Source organism: Mustela lutreola, chromosome 2 (assembly GCF_030435805.1).
Source record: "Mustela lutreola isolate mMusLut2 chromosome 2, mMusLut2.pri, whole genome shotgun sequence".
Lineage (NCBI taxonomy): Eukaryota > Metazoa > Chordata > Mammalia > Carnivora > Mustelidae > Mustela > Mustela lutreola.
The window spans coordinates 20,123,317-20,146,255 of NC_081291.1; the positions used below are offsets into that span (position 1 = coordinate 20,123,317).

Here is a 22,939-nt window from a genome sequence, read left to right on the forward strand (position 1 = left end):
AAATTAGTAAGATAGGGAGGAGAGAGAGTGTCTGGGAGGAGGCACGTGCAGTCAGGGGCTGCAGCCCTCAGGATGACGGGTGTGGGCAGGAGAGGCCGAGGACAGAGCCTTGTATCGCTGTGTCCTCCATGTGCATGAACCCAGGGTGGTGCAGGCCCTGGGCCCCCATTCTGCAAATAAGAAAACAGAGGCCCCTGGCAAGGGTGGGTGCAGGGCATATACATAAAGGGAAGCCAGACCCGTCCTCCTGGCTCCATCAGTTCCCTGATCCCAACCTTGCAGGATGAGGCAGCTTCTGGGAAGCCTCAGACACAGGTGCCTCTGTGACCTTGACCTCGACCTTGGGGAGTTGAGGTCTCTTCAGATCTCAGTATTCCTGTCTGTAAATAGGGGGGATGACTGGCTGGAAAGCTTCCATGGCGAAATCCACATGGCAGCCTTGATATGCCTAATTACCAGGCACTCCCAGGGGCTACAAGAGCACCCACAGCAGCATCCCAGTGCTCAGGAAAGCTCCCTCCAATGACTAAATGACCTAGGGAAAGGGGCGTGGAGGGAGGGAGTGTGGAAGGGGTTGCCGGAAAGGCTGAGAGAGGCAGGGAGTGGGCACAGGGCAGAGGGGCACTCATCCTGGGACTGGCCGACTGAGGGCCGCCCAGCGGGAGGAAGGCCCAAGGGCGCCAGGCCTCACTCTCCGGGGCAGACTTCAAAACCACACGCAAGGGAGCAAGGTCATCTCCATGTGGGGTGAGGAAATGGGGCTGAGGACCCCCTTCAGCAGGCAGAACCACCTAGAGCCCAGCCTGAACCTCGGGAGGCCCTGGCCAGCCTACAGGGTGTACTCTGGGGCCTTGAGCTCTGAGGCCAGCTGCACAGGCTCCCCCAGAGGGGAGGGGCAGGGCAGGAGGAGGGGGGAAAGGGTGGGGGAGAGGGAGGAGGGGAAAAAGGGAAAAAGCCCATGTGCAGATGCACAGCACAGATTAAACTGTTGCCAGTTGTTAATTTTATACGCGAAGTTGTTGATCAGAATGTGATTTAATTGTACAGTATAATCCAGGCTTTTGGAATAAATTATGCAGAAAACTCATCTATAATTAAACAAATCAAAAAACCAGAGACAGGTGACACGGCAGGTTTACCCTCCGAGGGCATGGGTGGGTGTGGGCGGCTGGACCCTGTGGAGGGCAAGGAGGAAAGGAGGCAGGGATTGTTCCAGAGCAGAGGCAGGTCCGGGGTGGGGGGGAGCAGGGTCTAGCAGGGGCCTCAGGACTCCTGACCTCGCCTCTGCAGGCCTCTTTACCACTATGGAGGCATTCCGCCATCAAAGCCCGGCTGCGGGCTGCCTCCACCAGGCCGACTCCTAGGATCAACCTAGTTCCCTGGGGGACCTATGAGCAATCTACAGTCCTCCCACTGGCTCAGAAGAGCAGCCATCACGAGGGGGCAGGTGGGGGGCTGGGGGCAGGGGTGGAACTGCAGGTGAAGCAGGAGGGGTGGACGGCAAAAACAGGATGAGGATGGGGTGGGAGAGGGGTGTGGGGCCACCTGCGGCTCAGGGCATGGGAGCCAAGCCTGACAGTGGCGGCAGCCCACAGGTCTCCTGCTTCTCTCGTGACAGGCTGGCCAATTATTCTCCCGGCTCTGGGGGAGGTAATGATTTAAAATAAATTGCTATTTAATTATTCTGATTATATTTCAGCTGGCCTGCCACCTCCCACCTTGGTGCCTTCACAGTCTTCTGAAGAGGAAAGAAGAAAAGATAGGGCAGGAGAAGAGTGGTAAGGGACAGACAGATGGAGACACACAGACCTGGAGAGAGCCCAAGAGGGCTAACCCCAGCCCAGGGGAAGATGATGTGAGTGGGCCTGGAAAGGGTGTTCTCTCCCAGCAGCCACCCAAAGTGCAGATGGCAGCTGTGGCCCCTGCTGAAGCAGTGCCCCGGCCGTGGCTGGCCCTTCCCCTGGACCACAGCCACATTGCAAATAGCAGTAAGCTCAAGGCTGTTGCACCCCAGGATTGTGGCATCTCCAGAGCCACCTCCACCAGGGAGTCCTCCCTGATGGCTCGGGTGGATGTCTCTCTTTACCCAGACTGAGTGCCAGGATCCAGTCCTGGCTCTTCTGAGGCCTTGAACCAGGCCTCAGTTTTCCCATCTGGAAAATGGCAATAAAGCTCACCACCTGTCTACCTCTCAGGACCCAAAGAAGAGGCAGTTGAAAACCATGGCCCCACGGAGGGGTTGTCAGCAATGCTAACTGCCCCACACATTCATATGCTCAGACCCACAGTCCAATCTTCTTCCTTAGACCGGCAGCTCGTTAAGCATGGGATGGCTGTGCCTACACCTTAGACTGGCCTCCAGGTGGGCTGCAACCCCTCCCTGAGTGGCCTCAGAGACCCTGAGACAGGTCCAACCCTGTGGGAGAGACCGGGCCTCTTGAGATCAGAGCATCCTTCCCCATCTGCTCAGGAGAGAAGATGCTTGGGCCTTGGTGTCTTTCAGGGCTCAAAGCCAGGGTATCACCCCCGATCCTGATTTGATCACAGACTGCTGAGGATGGCAGAGGGCAAAAGTCTAGCCAAGGTCATTGACTCCTGAGAGGTCAGCTGGGTTCAGCCATTCCCGGCCAAGGACATGAAAGTGCCTACAGATGTGGAGGGCAGTCAGCCTCCCCATCCTACAGATGGGGAGCGTGTTGGCTCAGCTGATGCGGGTGTAATGAGGCTCCCCTGCTAGCCACATACCCACTCAACAGGTAAACTGAGGCACGGGACTGAAAGGACTGGCCCATCTTCAACTGATTTGTAATTCAGCTAAAGAAGCCCCTATAGTGTAAGCAACCTGCCCCCCCATGTCATCACCCCCATCCCCCCACACCCCCCTCCCATGTACATAGGGACAAAGGCAGCCCACTTATCACAAGTGACTCTCAGAGACCCTGGGGAGCTGGGGAAGGGCTGACGCTGCCGAAGCTCGAATTAGTCCAAATCCATCGGCCTCAACTATGTGTGTCTTGGGACCCTGCCCAAATACTGCTCCTTAATGAGGTTATTAATTACGGGCTGTCCCTTCCCTATCTTTCCCGGGGAAAAAGCTTTTCCTTCTAGTTGGCTCTTGCAGCCGTGGCAGCGAGACTGTGCCTCCCCCCTCAGACTAACAGTGAACAATCAGCCGGCTTTAATTAGGGCGCTGGGTCCAGCCCAGTATTTACTCCTAACAGCTTGACTGGGGGAGGGCAGGAGAAACCTGGAGCCAGCGAGCAGCATGGCCCAGGGCTGGGAGAGCCAGGCAGCCCGCGTGGCCCAGAGACGGATGGAGGGTGTCCGGACTCACACAGCAAATGGTCACAGACTCGGCCTCATTTCCCACAATTAATGCAGGATTAAAGGTCCACGGGGGCTTCGGCCGTCAGGAAGGACCTATAGATGAGGCAAGCCTCAACCAGGGACGTGCTGGCTGAGACGGGGTAGGAAGTTTCCCCAGTAGCATGGAGGGTCACCTGAGCCTGACTTCTGTTTCTGCCATGGTTAGCTGTGTGACCTTGGTAACACCTTTCATCTGCTGGCGCCTCTGGTAACTTGTCTAGAAAGTGAGGTGGTCCTTACATCCACAGGCACAGGGGTTCCATAGCAGCCACTCAGCAGGTCCCTCCTCACCATGGCTGGTACAGGGTTTTCCAGCAGCGGAGAGAAGCCTGTAAGGGGGGCTGCTCCAGCTCCCACGGGAGCAACCCTTGCAGTACCAGGAGCGTGGCTGGAGAAGTCCCCAAGGAGTGGGGGATCCAGGCCAGAGCTCCACTAGGAGGGTGGGGAGGGGCCCTGGCGCCACCTCGCCCCCAGCCCCTGTTGTGTACCAGGCTCTACTCTGCGGCAACATCCAGCGCAGTGCTTGGCCTCTCCAGACCTCTGTTTATCTCTCTTTGTCCAAGAAGGGGCAGTGTGAGGCCTCCACAGGCCATTTGGGCTCTAACTGGGGTCTCCCTGCCCGGGGCCTGCACCTGTGTCAGCATCACAGCGGTGACAGACTAGCGTTCTCTCTGCGATGCCTCAGTTCATTTTCACAGCAGTCCAACCCTCACCCCCATTCCTCAGAGGGGGGAGACTGAGACACAAAGCAACCGAGTGTTCTGGCCAAGGTCACACAGCTAATGAATGCCCATCAGGACGACACACACCTCTCCTCAGGACCCCAGTCTCAAATGCCCAGGTGCTGGCGTGCCCTGGCCTCTTGGCCATCTAACAGATCTCCCAAACTGAGACACTGACCTCCCTCTGGAGCCTCACTCTCCCTTTTCTCCTTCACTGGCCACCTCCCCCGGCAAGGCTGATGGCATCCTTCGCCTTGCTCCTCAGGCCACACTGACCTCCTCACTGGGGCTTGAATACACTCCCATACTCTGTGCACAGGCCTTCGCACATTCTGTTCCCTCCACCTGGACTGCTCTTTCCTCAGAAGTCCAGGAGGTCCCCTTCTAACCCCCTTCAGGTCTCTGCCCATGCCTCACCTGCTTGGTGAAATCCACTTCCTCACCCCACTTTAAGTTGCGCTCCCCCCATCCCCTACCCCAGCACCAGGATCCCCACATGCCCCCTGGGGTTACTGTTTTAGCTAGCATTCCACCAGACCTCCTCTCTTTTGTCTCCTGCCCTCTTAGAGAGAGGCACCTCCTGCTCTTTGGCCTGGAAGAACGGGCCAGTTGCTGAGTGGCGGTGGCCCCCAGAGTCGGAGTGACCTCCCCACCATCCTGCCCTAGCTGGCGTGAGGCCCGCCCAGGAGCAGGCAGGTGGGCTGGGCAGCGGATGACTGCAGAGGGGCTGGAAGTGCAGAGGCTGCCCCAGGGCTGGCCCAGGAGGCCCTCCCTTTCCCTGGCTCCTCTCCCTATGAATTATTAAAGTTCATTTATGATGGGCCTGCCCAGGACTGGGCCTGTGGCTTCTGTGCATAATTCATGACTCTCCCAGAAGGGCTGGGTGCTGGAGCAGCCAATTTTTCCAGGAAGCAAGAAGAAAGTGCGGAGAAGAAGTAAGCCAGACCTGGGCTGTCTTCCGTGTAGCTCCATCTCCCTGTGCCATCTGGGGGCGCCCATCACCTCCACCCACCCTGCCCCATGCTGCCTTCTTCTGCACACTTGAATTCTGGTTCCTGGGGCCTGAGTCCATGGCTTTGTGCAGGCTCACCCACTCCTGTCTCTGTGCCTCAGTTTCTCAACTACGGACAGATGGAGTTGTGGTGTTCAGACTGCTGTGGCAGCAGGATCAACCACCTTGGTTCCCCTGGGGGGACAGCATCATGGGTCTCCGAAAGGTACCAACACCCAGATATCATCATTTGTGCATTTCCCCACAGACTAGAGCTGGGACAAAGCAAGGAGCAAGAGGAGTTCATGAACCAGCTGAGGCCTCCCCAGAACAAAGCAAAGGGTCCAGGCCAAGGACACGGGGTATCTGCCAGCCACTCTGTCCAGGATCCGCCGTCTGCTCCCCAGGCCAGGAGCCACCTGCCCTAGTTACTGGTACAGATCATGGCCATTTTTGGGTTGTAGCACCTGCTTCTCATCCCAGGAAATCGGGCACAATGGGAAGGTAACCCCTACCCAGGCCCATGTAGCAAATGGGTAAACTGAGGTTTAGGAGATGGGTATATTGACACAGTCCCTGTGCCGAGCCCTGTGCTCTGATGGGGGAGCCATGCCCAAGCCTCGTCTCGGGAAGTGCACAGAAGGGCTGAGGCACCAGTAGAGGTCACCAGGTGAGTCACGGAGGGATCCAGGAGCCCCAACCACTGGTCCCCGCCCTACAGCAATAGCTGCAGCCTGACTAGAGGCAGCAAAGGAGGCTCTTTCCATGTGTCACCGACTACTTCAGTCTGATTCTGTGATTCACATGTTCCTATCTCCCCTCCTGCACATCCTCCCCGCCCCCCAGCATGAGTCAAATCCTCGCTGAGCCACAAATAGCCGTCCTCTGTGTGCATCCTCGACATGGCCTCCTGCCTTGAGGAAAACAGAGAGCCCCTACTCGGGGTCCTCAGTTCCTCCTCAGGGCAGAGATCTCTCCCATAGAAGCTGGCAGGCCCCCGGAGCACACCCAGGTACAGAGAAGTGGTAGAGCAAAGACCAGAACCCAACCTATCAAGGCCAGCTTTGTTCTCTGGCCTTGACACACCTCTACCAAGTGACCTCCACCAGGAAGTCTTCCTGGATTTCCCCTACCTTCTTTCAAATCCATAGTCCTTACCCTACCTTATGGACCCTTGCCTTAATTTGGTACTATAGCCTGGTCCCATGACCAAGTTCCCTAGAACTTAGCTTACGGTCTGGCAAAGAAGAGTCTTCTGGAAGTGCCTACGGATAGATTTAATTAAACATCTCCCCCTCACCAGATTGGCCCTTACCCCGTTCACCTACCTTAGCAGTGGGAAAAAGGCTGCAGAGCAGGGCTGGGAAAGGGCTTCCAACTTCCACAGGCTTCCAACTTCCACAGCACCAAGGAAAGGACCAAGGACCAAGGATGCTGGGTGCTCTGTGTGCAATTCCTGTGTGATGATGTCACACAGCACCCTTGGCTAGGTGAGGACCAATCCAGGCTTGTTTCATGGATGAGGACTCTGAAGCTCAGTGGGTGAAGTAACACACCCAAGGCCACAAAGCCAGTCTGTGCTGAACCAGAATTTGAACCCAGCAAAGTATGGGTTCAGAGCCCAGGCCCTGTCTTAGTCTAGCGCCTCCTTAATTCCAAGGTGGATGCCAATGGCCAAGATCTAAAGTAGGAAATAGGGTGAGGATAAGGGCCAGCCCCCATTTATGACTGTGTTCAGCTCTGAGAAGGGGCCCGTCCTTACATCTGGGCCCCTGCTGCCTCCCCAAGCAAGCCAGAGCTGGGTGTAATTGGGAAGTTCTTCCTTATACCCCACCAGAGCTGCCCTACTGCAGGCATGTTGTCTCGGCAGTGAGGAGCCCAAGTCCCTCCCTGCGCCAAATCCCACCTTGGTAAGCCTGGACTAAGTTGGTGGGGTGGGGGGGAATGCCCACCTCCTCTGGGATTTGCTTCTCACTGGGGCCTGGCTTCTCAGAGCCCCGAAGCTTCATGTAAATCGAATGGGAGTGCTCAACCCGCCTTGACACGCTTTGGGCTGGTTACTCTCAGGTGCTCTGTGGTGAATCTTTTAGCAATGCAAATCCTCTCTGTGGGCTGTGCTGTGGGGGATCCAAGGCCTGACTCCCACAAGGAGGGGGACTCACGGGCCAGCTCAGCAGCAGCACCTCCTTCCAAAGGAGCCCTAGTGAGGCAGCCAGGCCAAGAGAAGCCACTCCGCCTGGTGAGCCTGAATTGTCATTGGGGCTGGCCTGGGGAGAACAAAGCCCGCAGGGCTTGTCCCGGATAACAAAACTGGGCAGATGTCTCCCACCTTCTGCAAATTCCCCACTGGCTTGCTCACTATTCGTTCGTTAGTTCATTCATTCATTCATTCATTCACATGATTACTAGGCCAGACTGCAGGCGGGGCACCAGGAAGAGATACAATGGTGGTCAGGGCAGGTGCTAGCCTGCTCTCCAGAGCTTGGAATTCAGGCAGAACAGATGCCTGCTCTGATTCAGACCTGATGAGCAAAGAGAAGGGGGTCTAGTGAGCCTTGAGGGGTGGCATGCAGGCCAAGGGGCCTGACCTACCCTCAGGGGCTGGCCAGGTGAAGGAAGTGCTGCAGAGCTGGCCGGCGCTCCAGACAGAGCGGGCAGCACATGCCAGGCCCAGCAGCAAGGCGAGCCCTGCCCACGGTGATGTGCTGTGAACACGCAGACCCACCATGGGCATCACGGCAGGCTGCTCTTCCACACGGAGTTCCACAGAACTCCAACCTCAAGTACACGGGGGAGCACCGCCACGTGCTGAAGGGGGCAGGGTGGTGGGCTCCCAACAGCGGGGAGGTGAGCAGAGCAGGCCCTTGTGTCCCCCTTGTGCTGACTTGCGGGCCACCCCTGCCAGGGTATCTGCCCTATGTTTCACAGGCACCCAGGGCCAGTCCGTGAGAAAGGGGCGGGTTGCCTCTCCCCACTTCTCGGATGAAAAAAGCAGGGCTCAGAGTGGCTGCCGGTCAACTGTGTAAATTTTGTTTCACACAAGGTTACCTACTACTTGCCCTGCAGTGGGGGGTGCTGAACGCTCAGCCCCAACCCTCTGTGAGCACTCCCTCTGGGAAAGGTGGGCTCTGGGCTGCATGGGTGCAGAAGCATCCAGGGAAGGCCCTCTGGACAGGGGAGAAAGGGGGACAGACTGGTGGGGAAGTGCTCAGTCTCCCAGGAACAAATTCCATTTACTCATTCACTCAGGACTACCCGGTCGCCATTACAACCGGGACATGGTGCAGGGCCTCCTGCCCTGGGCCTTCCACCACTGCCCCATGCTTTGTACCTTGTGACCTCGACCCCCGCCCCCCGATCCCCCCTGAGCCTCAGCCCATTGCACATCAGAGGTTGGGGACAGTATTACTGTCTGCATGGGCCAGATGGGGCTCCAGCAGTAAAATCCTCCTGCTGTCACTCCCGCCAGAGGTGCCCGCAAGTGCAAAGCTTTCACAATTTTCTTGATATTTCTGACACAGATGTTATTATTAAAACACCCTCTCTTGAGTCCAGGGCCAGGCACATAGCTGGTGCTCAAAATGTGTTGGCTACAAGACCAGAGGCTCCAACCTCACACTACAAAATATAGGAAATATGGTCCCATTTTAAAGATTAGGAAACTGAGGCACAATCTGACTCAAACAAGGCCATGTATGGGACTCTGTTTATGACCCACAGCTCCTCCCCTCCTCAATCTCCATGCCCTGGACCAGGTTTTCTAGAAGGCAGCAGGCAGGCACAGCAAGGCCAGCAGAGCCCATGGCTCTGGGTCCCTCTGGAAGCCCCAGGGAGTCCCCACCCTTCTCCATGTTTGAGTAACGGCCTCCATACGCCACCAATCTGGAAATCACCTGTGAAATTTATTTCCCCCGGCGCAGGCTCGGGAACCATGTAAATCACCCCACTTAACAGCCTCTGGGATTGTTCCCTGCCACCCCTCACCAGCTGCTCTGTGCCAGGGCCCCGGTCATGAGCTGTGCATAGCCTATGGTGTCCTGGGTGTTTCGCGGCACCATCCAGGGGCGCAGCAGGAATGTGCCAGCAGGCGGGGATGAAGCCCATCTGAAACTTTGGACACTGGGTCCGAAGGGGCAAGCTCCCCCACCCCCCTTCCCCACCCACACCCCTTGTCCTTGTCCCCCCATCAGTAGCCTTGTCTTGGAGGAAAGTGGGTCTGAGTGGTTTCCCCAGGCCTCTAGAGCCCTGACTGGGGGAGGCCCAGGGCCATGGGAATGGCAGGGACCCCAAGAAGGCCTGTCAGGACCCCATCTAGAGGACAAGCCCTGCGCCCCCTCCCTCCTCCACTACCAGAGTCAGTGTCTCTTGGATTATCTTTTGAATGCCTCTTGGAGCACCATCCAGGCATAGTTATTATTTATTCAGCCTTTCTTCCATTTCTTCTTTCCTGGCAGTCTCCCCCACAGAAGGTGAGCTCCCAGAGAGCAGGCTTGGCACACAGCTGAGAAGAAAGGGGTGGTCAGGAGCCAGGAGGCGGGTCCTGGGACATGCGCAGGCTGTGGCACGGTCAGCGGGGAAGATGGGGCGAGAGCAAGTGTCAGCAGAGGCGCAGTCAGGACGGCTGAGGGGGCCTGGTTGATCTCCCTAGGACAGGCCACAGACTCTGGCCACTGGCCACGTGCACAGGCATCTGGGAACAGCTGGCTTCCACAGGGACCACAACCAGGAGACTCCCCAGAACCAGTATGTCAGCCCCCACCTCCCCTGCCTTGAAGCCTCAGCCCCCCTTGCTAGACGGGGACAAAGGGGCGGTCCTGTGTTTATTTTCCTAATTCCACGCTTCTCTACCTTCACTGTCAGGACCCCTGGGTGGCTCTGGAAGATATTGATCCCTAGGCCCTGCCCCAACCCAATTAAATAACATAGTCCCATGGCCCCCTCTCCCCTAAGGGGAGACCTTGGAGTCAGCCCCTGGGCTGGGGCAATACCTTGTTAAAGCCACAGGAGAGTGTGTGGAATGGCCTTTGCCTTATGCCACCAGCAAAGCCAGGCCCATATGGTGGCCCCGTCCCAGACCACGTAAAAGTTACTCCTGCTTCCAAAGACAACCAGCTCGGCTTTCAGACACCTGTGCAGACTCTGTTCAGTGAACATTTATTGAGCACTTGGTATGTGTGAGATTGGAGCTCCAGCCAAGGACAGGGGGCCCCTGCTGTTGTCTCTCCCAGGCCCACAGCCTTGAAGGGCAGGCAGCAAGGTCTACAGCGAGACAAGAATGAGGGAGCCTTCGGGCAGCCCAGGAAGCCTCTAACCTACGTGGAGAAGTCAGGGGAGGCTTCAGGAAACAGTGACCCAGTCAGTCACTCCGGGACACGCAGAGGTCAGCTGGACCACAGGCAGATCCTTCCTGGAGCTGGCAAGGCCCTTTGCAACCACTCCCTGTCTTAGTCTGCACTTAATGCTTAGTAGGTGCTTGTTAAGCCCCTGTGGAAAACGATGAGCACTGTCCTCATGGGTACTCAGTCCCAAGGGCAGAGATCCACTCCTGGGCCCATCAGAAGCAGCCCCTTGTCTGTGGGCCATAGCACCAGCTTACAGGGTAAGACAGATGAGAGCTACACAGATGGAGTAGCAGGAGAGCATCGTCCTCAGCTGAAGAAGGACCCATCACTCTGGAGGGTCCTGGGAATAATGAGGATACTGAGGCTCAGAGGAGGAGGGCAGGTGGCTTACCCAGATTCCCACAGTGAGCTGGACACAGGCCAAGGCTACGGTGGGGTAGGACAGTAGCAGAGGGAGGAAGGGCAAGGGGAGGCCCAGTCCCTACACTACAAGTCCCTGAGATTTCTGGGGACCGAAGCAGCCAAGGTCTGGTTTAAATACTTGACCTTGCTTGCCTGTCTGCCTCCCTCCCTCTGAGTCTCCCACGGGTAAATCTAGGCACCGCTAGGGGTGGGGGTGGGGGGGTGGAGCTGGTTGGAAGATTGAGGGTGAGGGGTGGAGTGTATGTATACACTCTGTGTATGCACCAGTGGCCACAGTACCCTCAGCTTCCACCAGCTAAGGGGAGAAGGCCTCAGAAGGAGACTCCGATCAGAGAAGGCCTGTCTTGGTCTGGAGGACTCATAGCTGTGCCAGTAAAGTCCAGCTCCAGAGAGCCCCATCCCTCATGTGACAGGTGAGGAGCAGCAGCCAGATGGGCACCCGACCTAGAGGCAAGACAGAGCTCAGGGCTTCTCCTAAGACCTGTGCCCTTGGTTGACTAACCACTGGACATTGTGGCCAGCCTGGACCCACGATCGGTGCAGAGAACAGAGGTCAGGGAATAACAGGAAGGGCCAGGGGCAAGGTCATGAGAATGCCGCCTCGATGGAGCATGGATCTTGTCACATCTATCAGAGGAGCCAACCAATGACACGCCAGTGCTCTCTGTAGTAAGCAGACACACAAGTACACCCACACCGCAGCTGCCCCCACCCAAGACGAGAACCAAGTCTCACAGGCAGCTCCCAGCCAAGTCCAGGCCCTCCCCTTGGCTATGTCCATGGGTCACTTCCTCAGCTCTGCAGCAGTAGCACATGGCCTCTGTCTTCATCTTCTCAGTTCGCTCACCGGCTCCAAGGACCCAGGCGGTGCCCCAGCACCCTGTGAAACCATGCTCTAAGGAACTCAGCCTAATAAAAGAGGCAGTGCTTAAGGAGGAACAGCTGTGATGGAAGGGCACAGGAGTGTGGGAGCACCTCAAGGGTCCTATGGTCAGGGGACTGCCTGGAGGAGGTGGGCTGTAGAAGGGCCACCCAGAGGCTGTGGCTGGGTGCTCAGACCTGAGTACTGGGGTATGAATCCTGCTTCCACCACTATCTGGGTGATTTCAGCATCACTCAGCCCTGTTGAACCTCAATTCTTCCTGTCTGTGAAATGGGAATAAAAATGGACTGATCTCACTCTATAGGATATGTGAAATACATCACCCAGGGCCCAGCTCATAGTGATGTAGTTAAATGATGTATTTAAAATAACCAAGTCCCTAACAAATGCTTCCTTTAGGATGCCCTAAAGGATGGATACCCTCCTCCTTCCCTTCCCCTCCCACCTTCTTCCTCACCCCTACTCCATGTTCAGCCCTCTGGCCTTACCCTGCAGCAAAAATTGCCTTCCTATTCTCTCTCACTCTCTGCTTCTTGCTAACAAAACCCAAGTCTATAAGAATCTCTCCTGCCTCCAGCCTCAAGGTGACCCTATCCTTTGCTCAAGGGTAAATCCTGGTTAGCCAGAGCCAATCACAATGCACTTTCCCTATCACCAGTGATTGGTTGACAGTGGACATGTGACCCACTGCTAACCAATAAGGTATGAGGGGAAGTTGGCTAGGGGCTTCTGAGCCAGGTTTCCCAACCCCTTAAGAGGAACCCAGTATCCCCTTTACTCCTGTTGTCTGGTACCTGTGATGCCTGGAGCTATGGCAGCCATCATGTTGCCATGAGGGGAGTCAGCCAAGAACAGACAGCCCCACTAAAAGTGAGGCCAGACAGGCAGAGTGCAGGTGTGGACTTGGTCCTCAATGACAGCTACCACTCACCCACCTCTGGGCTCCTGTCAGAGGATAAAGGGACTAACCATGATGAAAAAATCTTCATGCTGTGCTTGCCATGGTATATGCAAAAACTGCCTCTTTTCCTTGCAGCCAAATATACTCTTCAGACTCGCCTTTTGTAGGGGTAGTTATCAGCTCAATGCCTACTCCTGGAAGCCCCTATGCACTGGGGCATAGGGTTGTCTGAAAGGCCCACAGGGGTAGGGAGCCAGAGGAGGCCATTGGTCAGAAGGCTCTTTGCCTTGGAACTTGGGCTAAGCAGGCCGGCCTGATAGAGGGATAGGATGCGCAAAGGCCAAAAGGTACAAAGGCCAGTGCTCCTACTAGGTCCTGCAAGTGGCTGGGCCTGGCTAGAGCCTGGAGGGTCACAGGGCTAGTGGCCAGAGCCCGGAGCTAGCCCAGGCAGGGCCTCCAGTTCTAGCCTGGGAGGTGGGGCTGTGCCCACGTAGGCTTCCGGGGTGCAAGGTCATCGCTACCCCTCAGCAGGAGACACTGCAGCGTGCCTAGGGGGTCCAGGGAAAGAAGGGAAGACTTCAGGTTCTTTCCAAATCCACCCTCACCTCAGCTCACAGGGGTAAACAAGCAATGTCCGTCTGTGACAACCTCAGCACCGAAGCCTGTTTCGTCAGCTTCTTTCTCTTTTCTAATAAATGAAGCTCCGGGCAGGGCTGAGGTGGGTTGTTTTGTTGTTTGTTGGAACTGGTAGCGGCACCAGGCCTGACCTTTAAGGCTTCAAACGCAGCATTTTAGGCGGCGCCGGCGGGCAAAGAACACGGGGCTGCAAAGAGAAGTTATCACTGCTAAAATGCCACGTCAGGCTGGAAGCTCAGAGTCGAGCAGCAGCCTCTACCCATCGTAGGAATACATCAGGCCGTTTTTGCCCACCTGGGGACAAAGCGGTCCCTTCTGAGGGTACCCTGGAAGCCTTGCTGACTCTAAACCGGCAGGGAGGCCCCAACGTCTGTCCCAGAGGGAGACCAGGAGCCGGGGCCTCCAGCCACCCAGGCACCTTGCTCTACAGGACTTGCCAAAGGAGGCCTCAAATTGCTCCTGCATCCCATGTCAGGGGTTTTATTTTCTTATTTTTTGGACAGGGAGAGAGAGAACCAGGGGTAAGAGGGCAGAGGAAGATAAAGAATCTTATGCAGTCTCCACGTCCAGTGTGGAGCCTGACTCAGGGCTCCATCTCATGGCCTTGAGACCATGACCTGAACCAAAATTTAGAGCTGAATGCTTGGGGTGCCTGGGATAGAGCCCCACGTGGGGCTCCCTGATCAGCAGGAAGCCTGCTTCTCCCTCTCCCACTCCCCCTGCTTGTGTTCCCTCTCTGTCTCTCTGTCAAAGAAATAAATAAAATCTTAAAAAAAAAAAAAAAAAAAAAGAATTGGATGCTTAACTGACTGAGCCACCTGGGCGCCCCTCCAGGGACATTTTTATTACAAGAACCAGTTGCATGTCATAGTGCAAGGACAGCTAAGCTGGGGTCATTCTTTGAGCCACCTATATTGAGCACTGGGGACGGAGCCCTGTCCTCCAGAAGGCATGTGGGGCCTGAGGGCTCCTCTCTGCCACCTCAGACAATGGCAGTATCTGGGTCTTACAATGGCAGTATCTGGGTCCCCAGGGGCTTCCTTGTCTTACAATGGCAGTATCTGGGTCCCCAGGGGCTTCTATGGTTGGGATACGTCCTTGCCAAGACAGGCAACCATGCAAGGCCCATACCGCCCAAGGAGATGGTCCCGCCCAGGCACCCTGCCCCCAGGAACCCTCACTGGTCTTGTAGCCTCCAGGGCCCTTCTCAGCCACCTCTGCTCTTTGCAGAAGCCCCCTCCCAAAATGTGGAGGACATTAGGCCACCCCAGCACGGATAACGCACAGGCCCTGAGAATGCCAGGAGAACAAAACTTACAGTTCTCAGCTGCCACACCCCACCAGATCAGGGCCAGAGCTCAGCTGGGTGCACAACAGCCCTGAGGGCTGGCACCCAGACTGTGTGTTTATGAAGACCCAGTAGACAAAAATTCATCCTTGAAAGGAAGAGACTTCGTGGGAGGTGCCCTAAATAGAGGACTGTGTGGGGATCATCAAGCTCTTGTACCCCAAATCGTGCCTGTAACTGATTGCACAAATATCTTCCTTGGGGGGAGGGAGAAGCCCAAACCTACAGCACATGCTCCAAGGGATGCCAGTCCCCCTCCCTTGGTGTGCAAATGAGAAGCACCCACTCTAAGAGGGGGAAAAATGCCAGGTCACGCAGCAAGGGTTTCCATTCTCCCTGCACCCTGAACTCCATGCTCACCCCCTCAGATTCCCAAGGGAAGGGCTGTTTGCAAAGATGCTTCACTTTATAAAAGGCTCACCAAACTTCTCTGAGTCCCAAGTCCTCCAGTGTATCTAAATATCATTCAATTTGCAAAAATTTGAATTACAAGGATGCAGCCTGTATGTTTCCTTCACAGACTGTCATCGAGCCAGTTGGTAGATGATCAAACTTTCCAGATCAGCCTTAACTCGGGCTGTTTCTGACATAAAAGTTTGCAAAACACTGGTCCTAACAACCCAGCTTCTTTAGTCCCCACTGCCAGCGTTTGCCCAGCTGAGCTCTGGCATTAACTTCAAAGGCACGTGCAGGAGGTGGGCACCAAGAGCACATTCTGGGGACAGAGAGATAAACCCCACATCTGCCTGCACACACGGATGTGCATGCATACACAAGGCCACACCCACATCCGCACTCATGCACCTACCCCTATGTGTATGTGTGAGCACGTGCACACACACCCCTACACGCATGTGCACAAATAATGCACAAGCAGGCGCACACAGGGGCACACGTGCACACCCTCCCACACAAGCTCATCTTTGTATGCACATGGACATTCACACAAGTGTACATTCACATGAACACAGCTAACACATTAGCACACAAAACACACACACACACACACACACGAACACACTCAGATACTTCCACACACAGGCCAAGGCAAGGGCCAAGCACAGGAGCAGAGATGTGGGAACCACTGCTGAGTCTTGGGTGCCAGTAGGGCCCAGCCACGCTGCGGCTGTTGTGGGTGATGGGAGAGGTGCCCGGCACTTGGAGTGCAGACCTGGCTGGACTAAGACCCCTCACAGACTGAGTCAGGATCCACATGCCCTTATCGGGCAGGGGCAAGGCCCATCCCTCAGGACCTTTCAAAGCCCAGCCCTGTGAGGCAGTACGCTCGAGGGAGCCCTATTATACAGAGGAGGCCCCAAGATCCAGAGAGGCTAAGGATGTTCCCAAGGTCACACAGCTGGTGAGAGGTGGGTGTGCTCTAAGCAGGGCCCTCATTCAGAAAGATGTGGCCAGCAGGGAAGGAAGGCATCGAGGTGGGAGCCAGGGACCCGCTGTCTACAGAGGGCCGGGAAGAAAGGCAGAGGGGATGACTCCTCCCTCTTCTCACCACTCTCTTCCTCTTCCTTTAACAGAGTCATTGCCAAGGTGGGAAGAGTTCGTTAATGATCAGCAGGAAAGACTTCCCTTGCCCTCCCTCTCTGCTAAACAATTAGGTTGATTAGAGCTCAAAATGGGTCAGTCTGAGAAGCAGCGTCAAGACACCCAAAGTGTGGCCTGGGGTCAGTAGGGGAGGCACAGGCTCTTCACACTGGAGGAGGTGGGGTCTAGCTGGGCTGGGGGTCAGACCTCACTCTGTGGTTAAAGTGCTGGGAAGAGGAACGGGATGACCCTGAACCCATCTTCTCAGGCTACTGGAATGTCAGAGTCAGAAGAACCTGGAAGAGAGGAAACTGAGGCCCAGGGGGAGGAGGGGCCTTGTCCAAGGTCACCACTCTGCCAGCTACCCCGCTGACAGGATTGGGCTGGAAATGCCTTTGACAGAGGGCCCCCAGGACCAGGCTAACCCAAGGCAAGGCCCCTCAGGTCCCCCATGGGAAGAGTCCCCTCACCTAAGCCCCGCTAGACAGGGTCTCCTGGTCTGTGGGGTCCCATCCCCCACAAGCTTATAGGCACCAGCGCCAGCAGTGGCCAGAAGCCATTGTGGACAGGACCAGCCCCAGAAGGAGGGGGCCCAGCTCAGATGGGAGAAAGACTAGGTGGCCTGTGAGGAGGATCAGGCCCAGGGACAACAAACCTATGGCAGGGCATTACTAGATGGAGCCAAGCCCCCAGGTCATGCCTGCAGAAAGTCAGGCTCAGACTGTGTGGGCCTAAATGACAGCATCCTTGACTCCCATAGGGTAGCTCTAAGAGATCCCTATAGGGAATGTGTAAGCCCCCCAGGGGCATCCCAATCCATTGGTGGTCACCTGCACTGCCAACTCCCCCCCCCCCCCACCTTAGCCACAGGCAGCTCAAAAGGCTCTTCAGGTTACACAGGACAAGAGAGGAAGGGAAAAGAAAAAAAGCAAAAACCACACATACACCTCCCTCTGGGAATACGAATATTGATTCTGTAGCTTCTTGTTTAGACAGTAGGCACCAGAGGAGGAAAAAAAAAAAAAAACCAAACCCACCCTGACATGAACAGAAGCTCCCCAGTTGGCTGGAGGGATTGCAGCCAGCAGTGGAAAGCACCCCCCTGCCTTCACGGTACCCCAGACCCTGGTGCTCCACCCCTACCCCCACCCCCGCCTGAGGCCCTGAGCTCACTCACTTCAAGGCACAGGTCACTAGCTCCTGAGGCAGATCTTGAATCTAGAAGCCAGCAAGGACAGCAGCAGGGCCGGGGGTACGGGAAGGGGAAGGAGAAAGAGACCAGTCCCCAACCCCCAGACCACACTACCTGCCAGATAGGCCTATGTCACAGGCCTACCTACCTTGACTCCCAAACCTCCAGCTGGCCCTTGCATAGTACCCTAGCCCCCCAGGCCACACCTGTCCTTACAGCAGGGACACCTTACTAAGGTCTCTGCGGTCTGAGTCCTCTGAAGTCCCCTTGAGGCCAATGAAACTGCCAAGGGACTGGAGGATCCAGACTCAGGTTTCCACTAACCACCCCCACGCCCTTTCTCTCTGGAATCATACTGGAATTTGGAGGGGGAGATGGCACCTTGGTATCTTGAGACGGGAGTCCCTCCTGCCCACCCCTCCATGCCAGGCAGGCCTGGTCTATGACTCAAAGCCTTGGAGAAGAGGAAAACCTGAGTCGGCAGCCCCAGGATCACCTGTGTACGAGTGGAAAGGCGTGGACGTGGGCTGGCAGGGCAGCCATGGCACGAGGAAGAAGGCCCCCTCCAGGTTGCCTGAGAGCCAGGAGAACAGAGGGACAGTGTAGGAAAGGTTACAGCTGGAAGACCTAGGCGTGCCTCACAGGTCTTAGGCCTCTTCATTTTCCTACAAAGCCCCAGGTTTTGGGTCCCCACCCCCAACCTCCTGGGCCCGCTGCCTGGATGTGCCCAAGCTCCTGGCAGGGATGCTAAGCATCGAACAGGTTAGTCCTCTTCCAGGCCTGCCTCTGGAAGTTGTGGGACTTTGGGCAGGACCTTCGTCTTTCCGAGTCTCAGCGTCCTCATTTGTGGGATGGGCATGAGCACAGGTTCTGAGGTCAAGGCGGTGATGTGGGTAAGGGCCTGGCCTGAGCTCACTGAGGGGAGGCCCACCATTAACCTGGTGATGTTCCCCACTACAGTCAAGCCGGGCTTCAGGGAGTGATGGAGGGCGGTGGCCCAGTGTCTGTCCTCTAGGAGCGGATATACCACGTGGGTGGGTACAGTCTGAGCTAAGGGCACAACCCAGAGGTCTCCAGAAGGTGTGGGTGTCAGACCTTGAAAGAGGTATTTAAACCCCTGAGGAAAGCATGCAGTGATGAGGGGACAGCAGCAGCAAAGTGGAGACAGGAAGGCGCTCAGCCCACAGGAGCAGGGTAGAAAGACTGGTGGGTCGGGGCCTGCCAGGCTGCAGCCTTAGGGCCAGCTGCTAATGTTTAGAGGATACATTCCCCTCGCAGGAATTCTCACCCCCAGACTCTTGAGCAGATTCTATCATCTCAGTTGGGGAAACTGAAGCAAGGTCACCCCAACAAGGGGGTCAGCTTTGGAGGCCATTGCTTGAGCCTTGCTGGGCCTACATGCCTGACACGCGGCATGTGCGCAAGCTGCCTTCTCCGAGGAGCCTGCAGGGTCCGCCCATCCACATCTGAGGTGCCGTGTGCTGCCCACCTGCACACTGGCAGGAGGGAAAAGGAGGCCCTGAGAGTAGAAGAGCTCACTCCACTTGCGAGTCAGTCTCTCCTTGGGGACCCTAGTGTGACTGAGACTCTAGTGTGAGACTCACCCACAGATTATGAGGGGACTCATCTTAAAACACTTCCCCCACCTTCTCAGGAGCTCTTCTGACATAGCTGGCCCGGAGGAGGTGCCCAATATGGGTGGGGCCCAGGGGGGATGGCAGCCAACGGTCTCCCCAGATGCTCCACACCGGGAAGGACGCGAGCACTTGGCAGCTCTGCATGCCAGGGGTGGCGGCAGCAGGCTATGAGGCCTCAGCCCCTCCCTCCTGCAAGAGCTGCGGCAGGTCACTGGGGAGATGGGGGGACCCTGTGATGTTGCCTCCCTCTAATAGGGAGAGTCACAGGGAGGTGAAGGCGCGGGCTCAGAGGCCCAGACAGACACACGTCACCCCCCATTAACCGTAGCTAGACTGACTCGTGCCCCGTCATGGGCACTCAGGAAAAGGAGCACGTACTCCAGCTGTCATTAATCTCCTGGGTGGGTTCAGGCCCCTCAGGCCGCTCTCTGGTCCCCACTGGGCCTGCCAGAGGAAGGGAGGTGCTGGCCGGCGCCATCATGGGGCAGAGTGGGGCTAAGAGGGTGCGGCCAGGCGCGCAGCTGAGCCAGGGCCCCACAGAGCGGGGATCAGAGAAAGCCAGGGACGCCAGAGAGCGGGACAGAGGTCCCACAAAAGAGGCGGGCAGGGTGGGCACAGAGCAATGAGAAGGCTGGGCAAGGAAGTGGAGAAGGAGTGGAGCTGAGGGACCCAAGAAGGGGGCTGGGGAGGGGCCAGAGGACAGACGGGAGAAAGACGCAGGGAGAGGCAAAGCAGTTGCCCTCAGCGGTCAGCGGGGGCCATTCACCATTCATGGCCATGGCTGGAGGGAGTGGAATTGGAAATGGTGAGGCAGGTGAAGGGGACAGTGTGCTCTGACTCCTTCTCCCCCAACTTCACGCCCAAACACACGAGGGCACACGTGCACACATATGTCCTCGCTCCTGTGGCCTCCTCCTTGTTTGAAACCCTGATCTCGGTCCAAGTGGGGTGAGGGAGTCCCCCCGACCCTCTGCAGCCAACACCAAAACCCTGTTCCCAATCCAACGGCAACTCCTCTGTCCTTGATCCAGCGGCTGCCTCGGTCCCTTCGCCTGATGGGCGGAGAGCCACGCTGCCCCAGCAATTACAGAAATAATGGCCACCGGACCTCAAACCCACGCTGGCTTAAAACCCAGGGGCTCGCAGAGCTGGGCCCTGTGGCCCTGCCAGACGTGGAGGAGGAAATGATTTTCCCACCTAGGGCCCTCTCCACAGAGCGGTCATCACCCCAGTGCCGAGACGCTGAGGCTCAGAAAGCCACCTGTATCAACGTCTCGTCCTAGCCTGGCCGCTGACCCAGGAGAGTTCCGGGAGGCTGTCCACCCGCAAGGCAGCCCCACGGCAGCTGCCTCAGCCTTTCATGTGAGTTCAACAAAAGCCCCCGCTCCAGCCAGCCACGGTCATGTGGGGGCCCTCACTCGATTCCCTCCCCTTCCTCCTTCCAAGGATCAATGGGCATCCGCATCTGCGGGACCAGGGCAGCTGAAGGGCGCTGGCTGTCACGGTAAACCCAGTGTGTCGTCGTCACATTAGTCACTTCCCTCCGGACCCTCAGAGCGCACAACCCCCACCCCACCCCCGCTCTCATTCTCTAATTACGGTCTGCGAGATATGTCCCAAACCCTCAAATTAGCTCCAACTCTATCGACAAGAGAAGAGCGTCCAGCTGGAAATGTGCCGCTGCCATCACACCCGCCTCATCGTCTTCTTGCTGGGGACAGAGTGACAGGTGTCCACTCTGGTCAGGGTCTCACACTGTCCTTCCAATGGAGACCCATGCAGGCCCAATGGCCATCTGGCCCACTGCAGTTTGCAAGGAGAGGGGGGCGAGGGGAGAAGAGGTGAAAAGGCACATCTATTTAAACCTTCATTTGAGTAGCTATGAAATGGCTAGGGAAAAAATATTGTGGCTTGGCTTTGAGGAAAAAAGAACAACAAAAAAAATAATGCTTTTGCTCTTTTTAAACATCGTGGTTGAAGTCCATTTTCATCACAGCAAATGAAAGACAATAACGCACCCACGAGCCCTGAACTTCCATATGATTCTCCTCTCCCTGCACACCCCCCAACACACACACACACACACACACACACACACACACACACATCCAGACGGTTGACAGAGGACACGTCCGTGCAGCACCTGTAATTTGCCAACTGATCACCCGCCTGAGCACAGCCAGGCTGTGTGAGGAAAGAAACAACGAGATGAAGAGACACTCAGAGCAGTGCCTTTCCCGAGTTTGTTTTTCCCTCATCTGGGAGAACCTAAAAGCTGGAGTCGGTGGGTTTTGAGGCAAAACCAGGGGCTCCTACCCTTGGGCAGAAATGGTCTAATGACGCAGAGTCAGCCTCCCCCTTCCCTGAGGCCAGAACCTTCCCCTTGGCCACTAGCAGCCCAGCTACTCATTTCCCAAACCCCAGGCCTGGCTACCGGTGAAGGGTTCCAGGGGCAGGTAGCTCCACAGACCTGGAGACAGACACAGACAGCAAGGCGGTCACCACGGCCCAAAGCCACAGTGGCGAGGGGAGTCTGGGCACTGACAGAAGTCTGGGGTAGGGTGCCCAGGGAAATAGCCGCTGTCCTAAAGACCACATGCACTGAATACCCACTCCGAGCCCCAGACACATCTGGCTAAGCTCACCGGAGGAGGATGCCCAAGTTTGCGCGTTCATTCGTGGGGAGGGAGAGGAGGCTCAAAAGGACCATGAAAACCAGCAGAAGCTGGCAGGGCCACGAGATGCCATTCCCTCGTTGGCAGCAGCAGCAAGAGGACGCAGGGGTCCTCCCTGCCATTCACTTTCTGCCTCCATCCCAGCACCTTCACCTCCCAGCTGGGCTCTCCAAGGGATCCTCCCCTCAGGAGTGAGGGGGCAAGAACAAGGGACACTGACCACCTCTGTGGTACTGGTCACAAGAAGGTGCTTGCCTCCTCTGCATCCAGTCCCTCCCGTCAAAGGAAAAGGCCAATGAAGACAGGTGTGGAGGTGTCCCCCACCTCTGGCTCAAAAGCGCCGGGTTCCCCCACTGGGGACGAAACGTGGGGCAGACGCGCGGCTCCAACTCTGCCGGGCAGGGGTCGCTGGCCGCCCCCTCACCCAACCTCAGGTCCCCCTCTCACCCGGACAGTGGCAGGGGAATCAGCTGGCAAACTCGGAGCCCCCCACCCCATCCCGAGGCTTGCAGATCTAGCTCTGCCCCGTTAGGGGGTGGGGGGGGGGGATAAGGGGCACCGCGGGGAAGTTTCGCGACGCAGCCAGAAGCCCTGGGACGCGGCTAGCCGCCCCCCTGGTCTTGCGGCCGCCGTCCCCGGGCTCAGCAGGCAGCCGGACCCAGCGCCCCCGCCCCGGCGCGGGGAGGGACCGGCGCGGGCCGGGCGGCGGAGGGGCGCGCAGGGCTCGGCCGGGGTCCCGCAGCCGGCCGGGGAGGCCACTTACGTGTGCTGCTGGGGGAAGCTGTAGGCAGAAGCGCCGGGGGCGGCGAGCAGCGGTAGCAGCAGCAGCGGCGGCAACAGCAGCAACAGCGGGCGCGGGGGCCGGGACGGCCGGCGGCAGGCGCCGGGGCCGGGCTGGGGGCCGCGGCCGGGCCAGGGGAGCGCAGTCGGCGACGGGCCGGGCCGAGAGGCGCCGCAGGTCCGAGCCGGCACCGCCATGTTTCCATTCAAGATGCGGCGCCGCGGGGAGGGGGGGGGCGGCGGCGGCGGCGGCGGGGTTGGGGGGGGCGCGGGCGGCAATCCGGCCTCTCCGCCTCCTCCGCCTTCTTCGCGCGGGGCCTCCGGGGCTGCACGGGCCGCAGCGCCTCTGCGGGTTGCGCGCCGCGATCTCCCCGCCGCGCTGACTCGAAGCGCTCTGAGCGCCCGGCCCGGGACCGCCGCTCAAATAGCGGCCGCCGCCAACCTGCCGGCGCCGCCCTCCCCCGCCCTCCTTCCCCGGCCGGCCCGCCCCCGCGCGCCCCCGCC

At 57.5% G+C, this 22,939-nt stretch overlaps 1 protein-coding gene across 4 annotated transcripts in view; it reads right to left on the reverse strand.

The window, feature by feature from the left end:
* Positions 1-22,900, reverse strand: part of CACNA2D2 (calcium voltage-gated channel auxiliary subunit alpha2delta 2) — a 138,594-nt gene extending 115,694 nt beyond the window's left edge. For 2 of the 4 annotated variants that reach the window (XM_059160967.1, XM_059160966.1), the window contains exon 1: positions 22,419-22,900. In XM_059160967.1, coding sequence (XP_059016950.1) covers positions 22,419-22,633 — 215 coding nt within the window. In that variant the 5' untranslated portion in view covers positions 22,634-22,900. The remainder of the gene's footprint in view (positions 1-22,418) is intronic. The other 2 variants (XM_059160969.1, XM_059160968.1) reach the window with 1 other exon arrangement.
* Between the last annotated feature and the right edge of the window lie 39 nt (positions 22,901-22,939).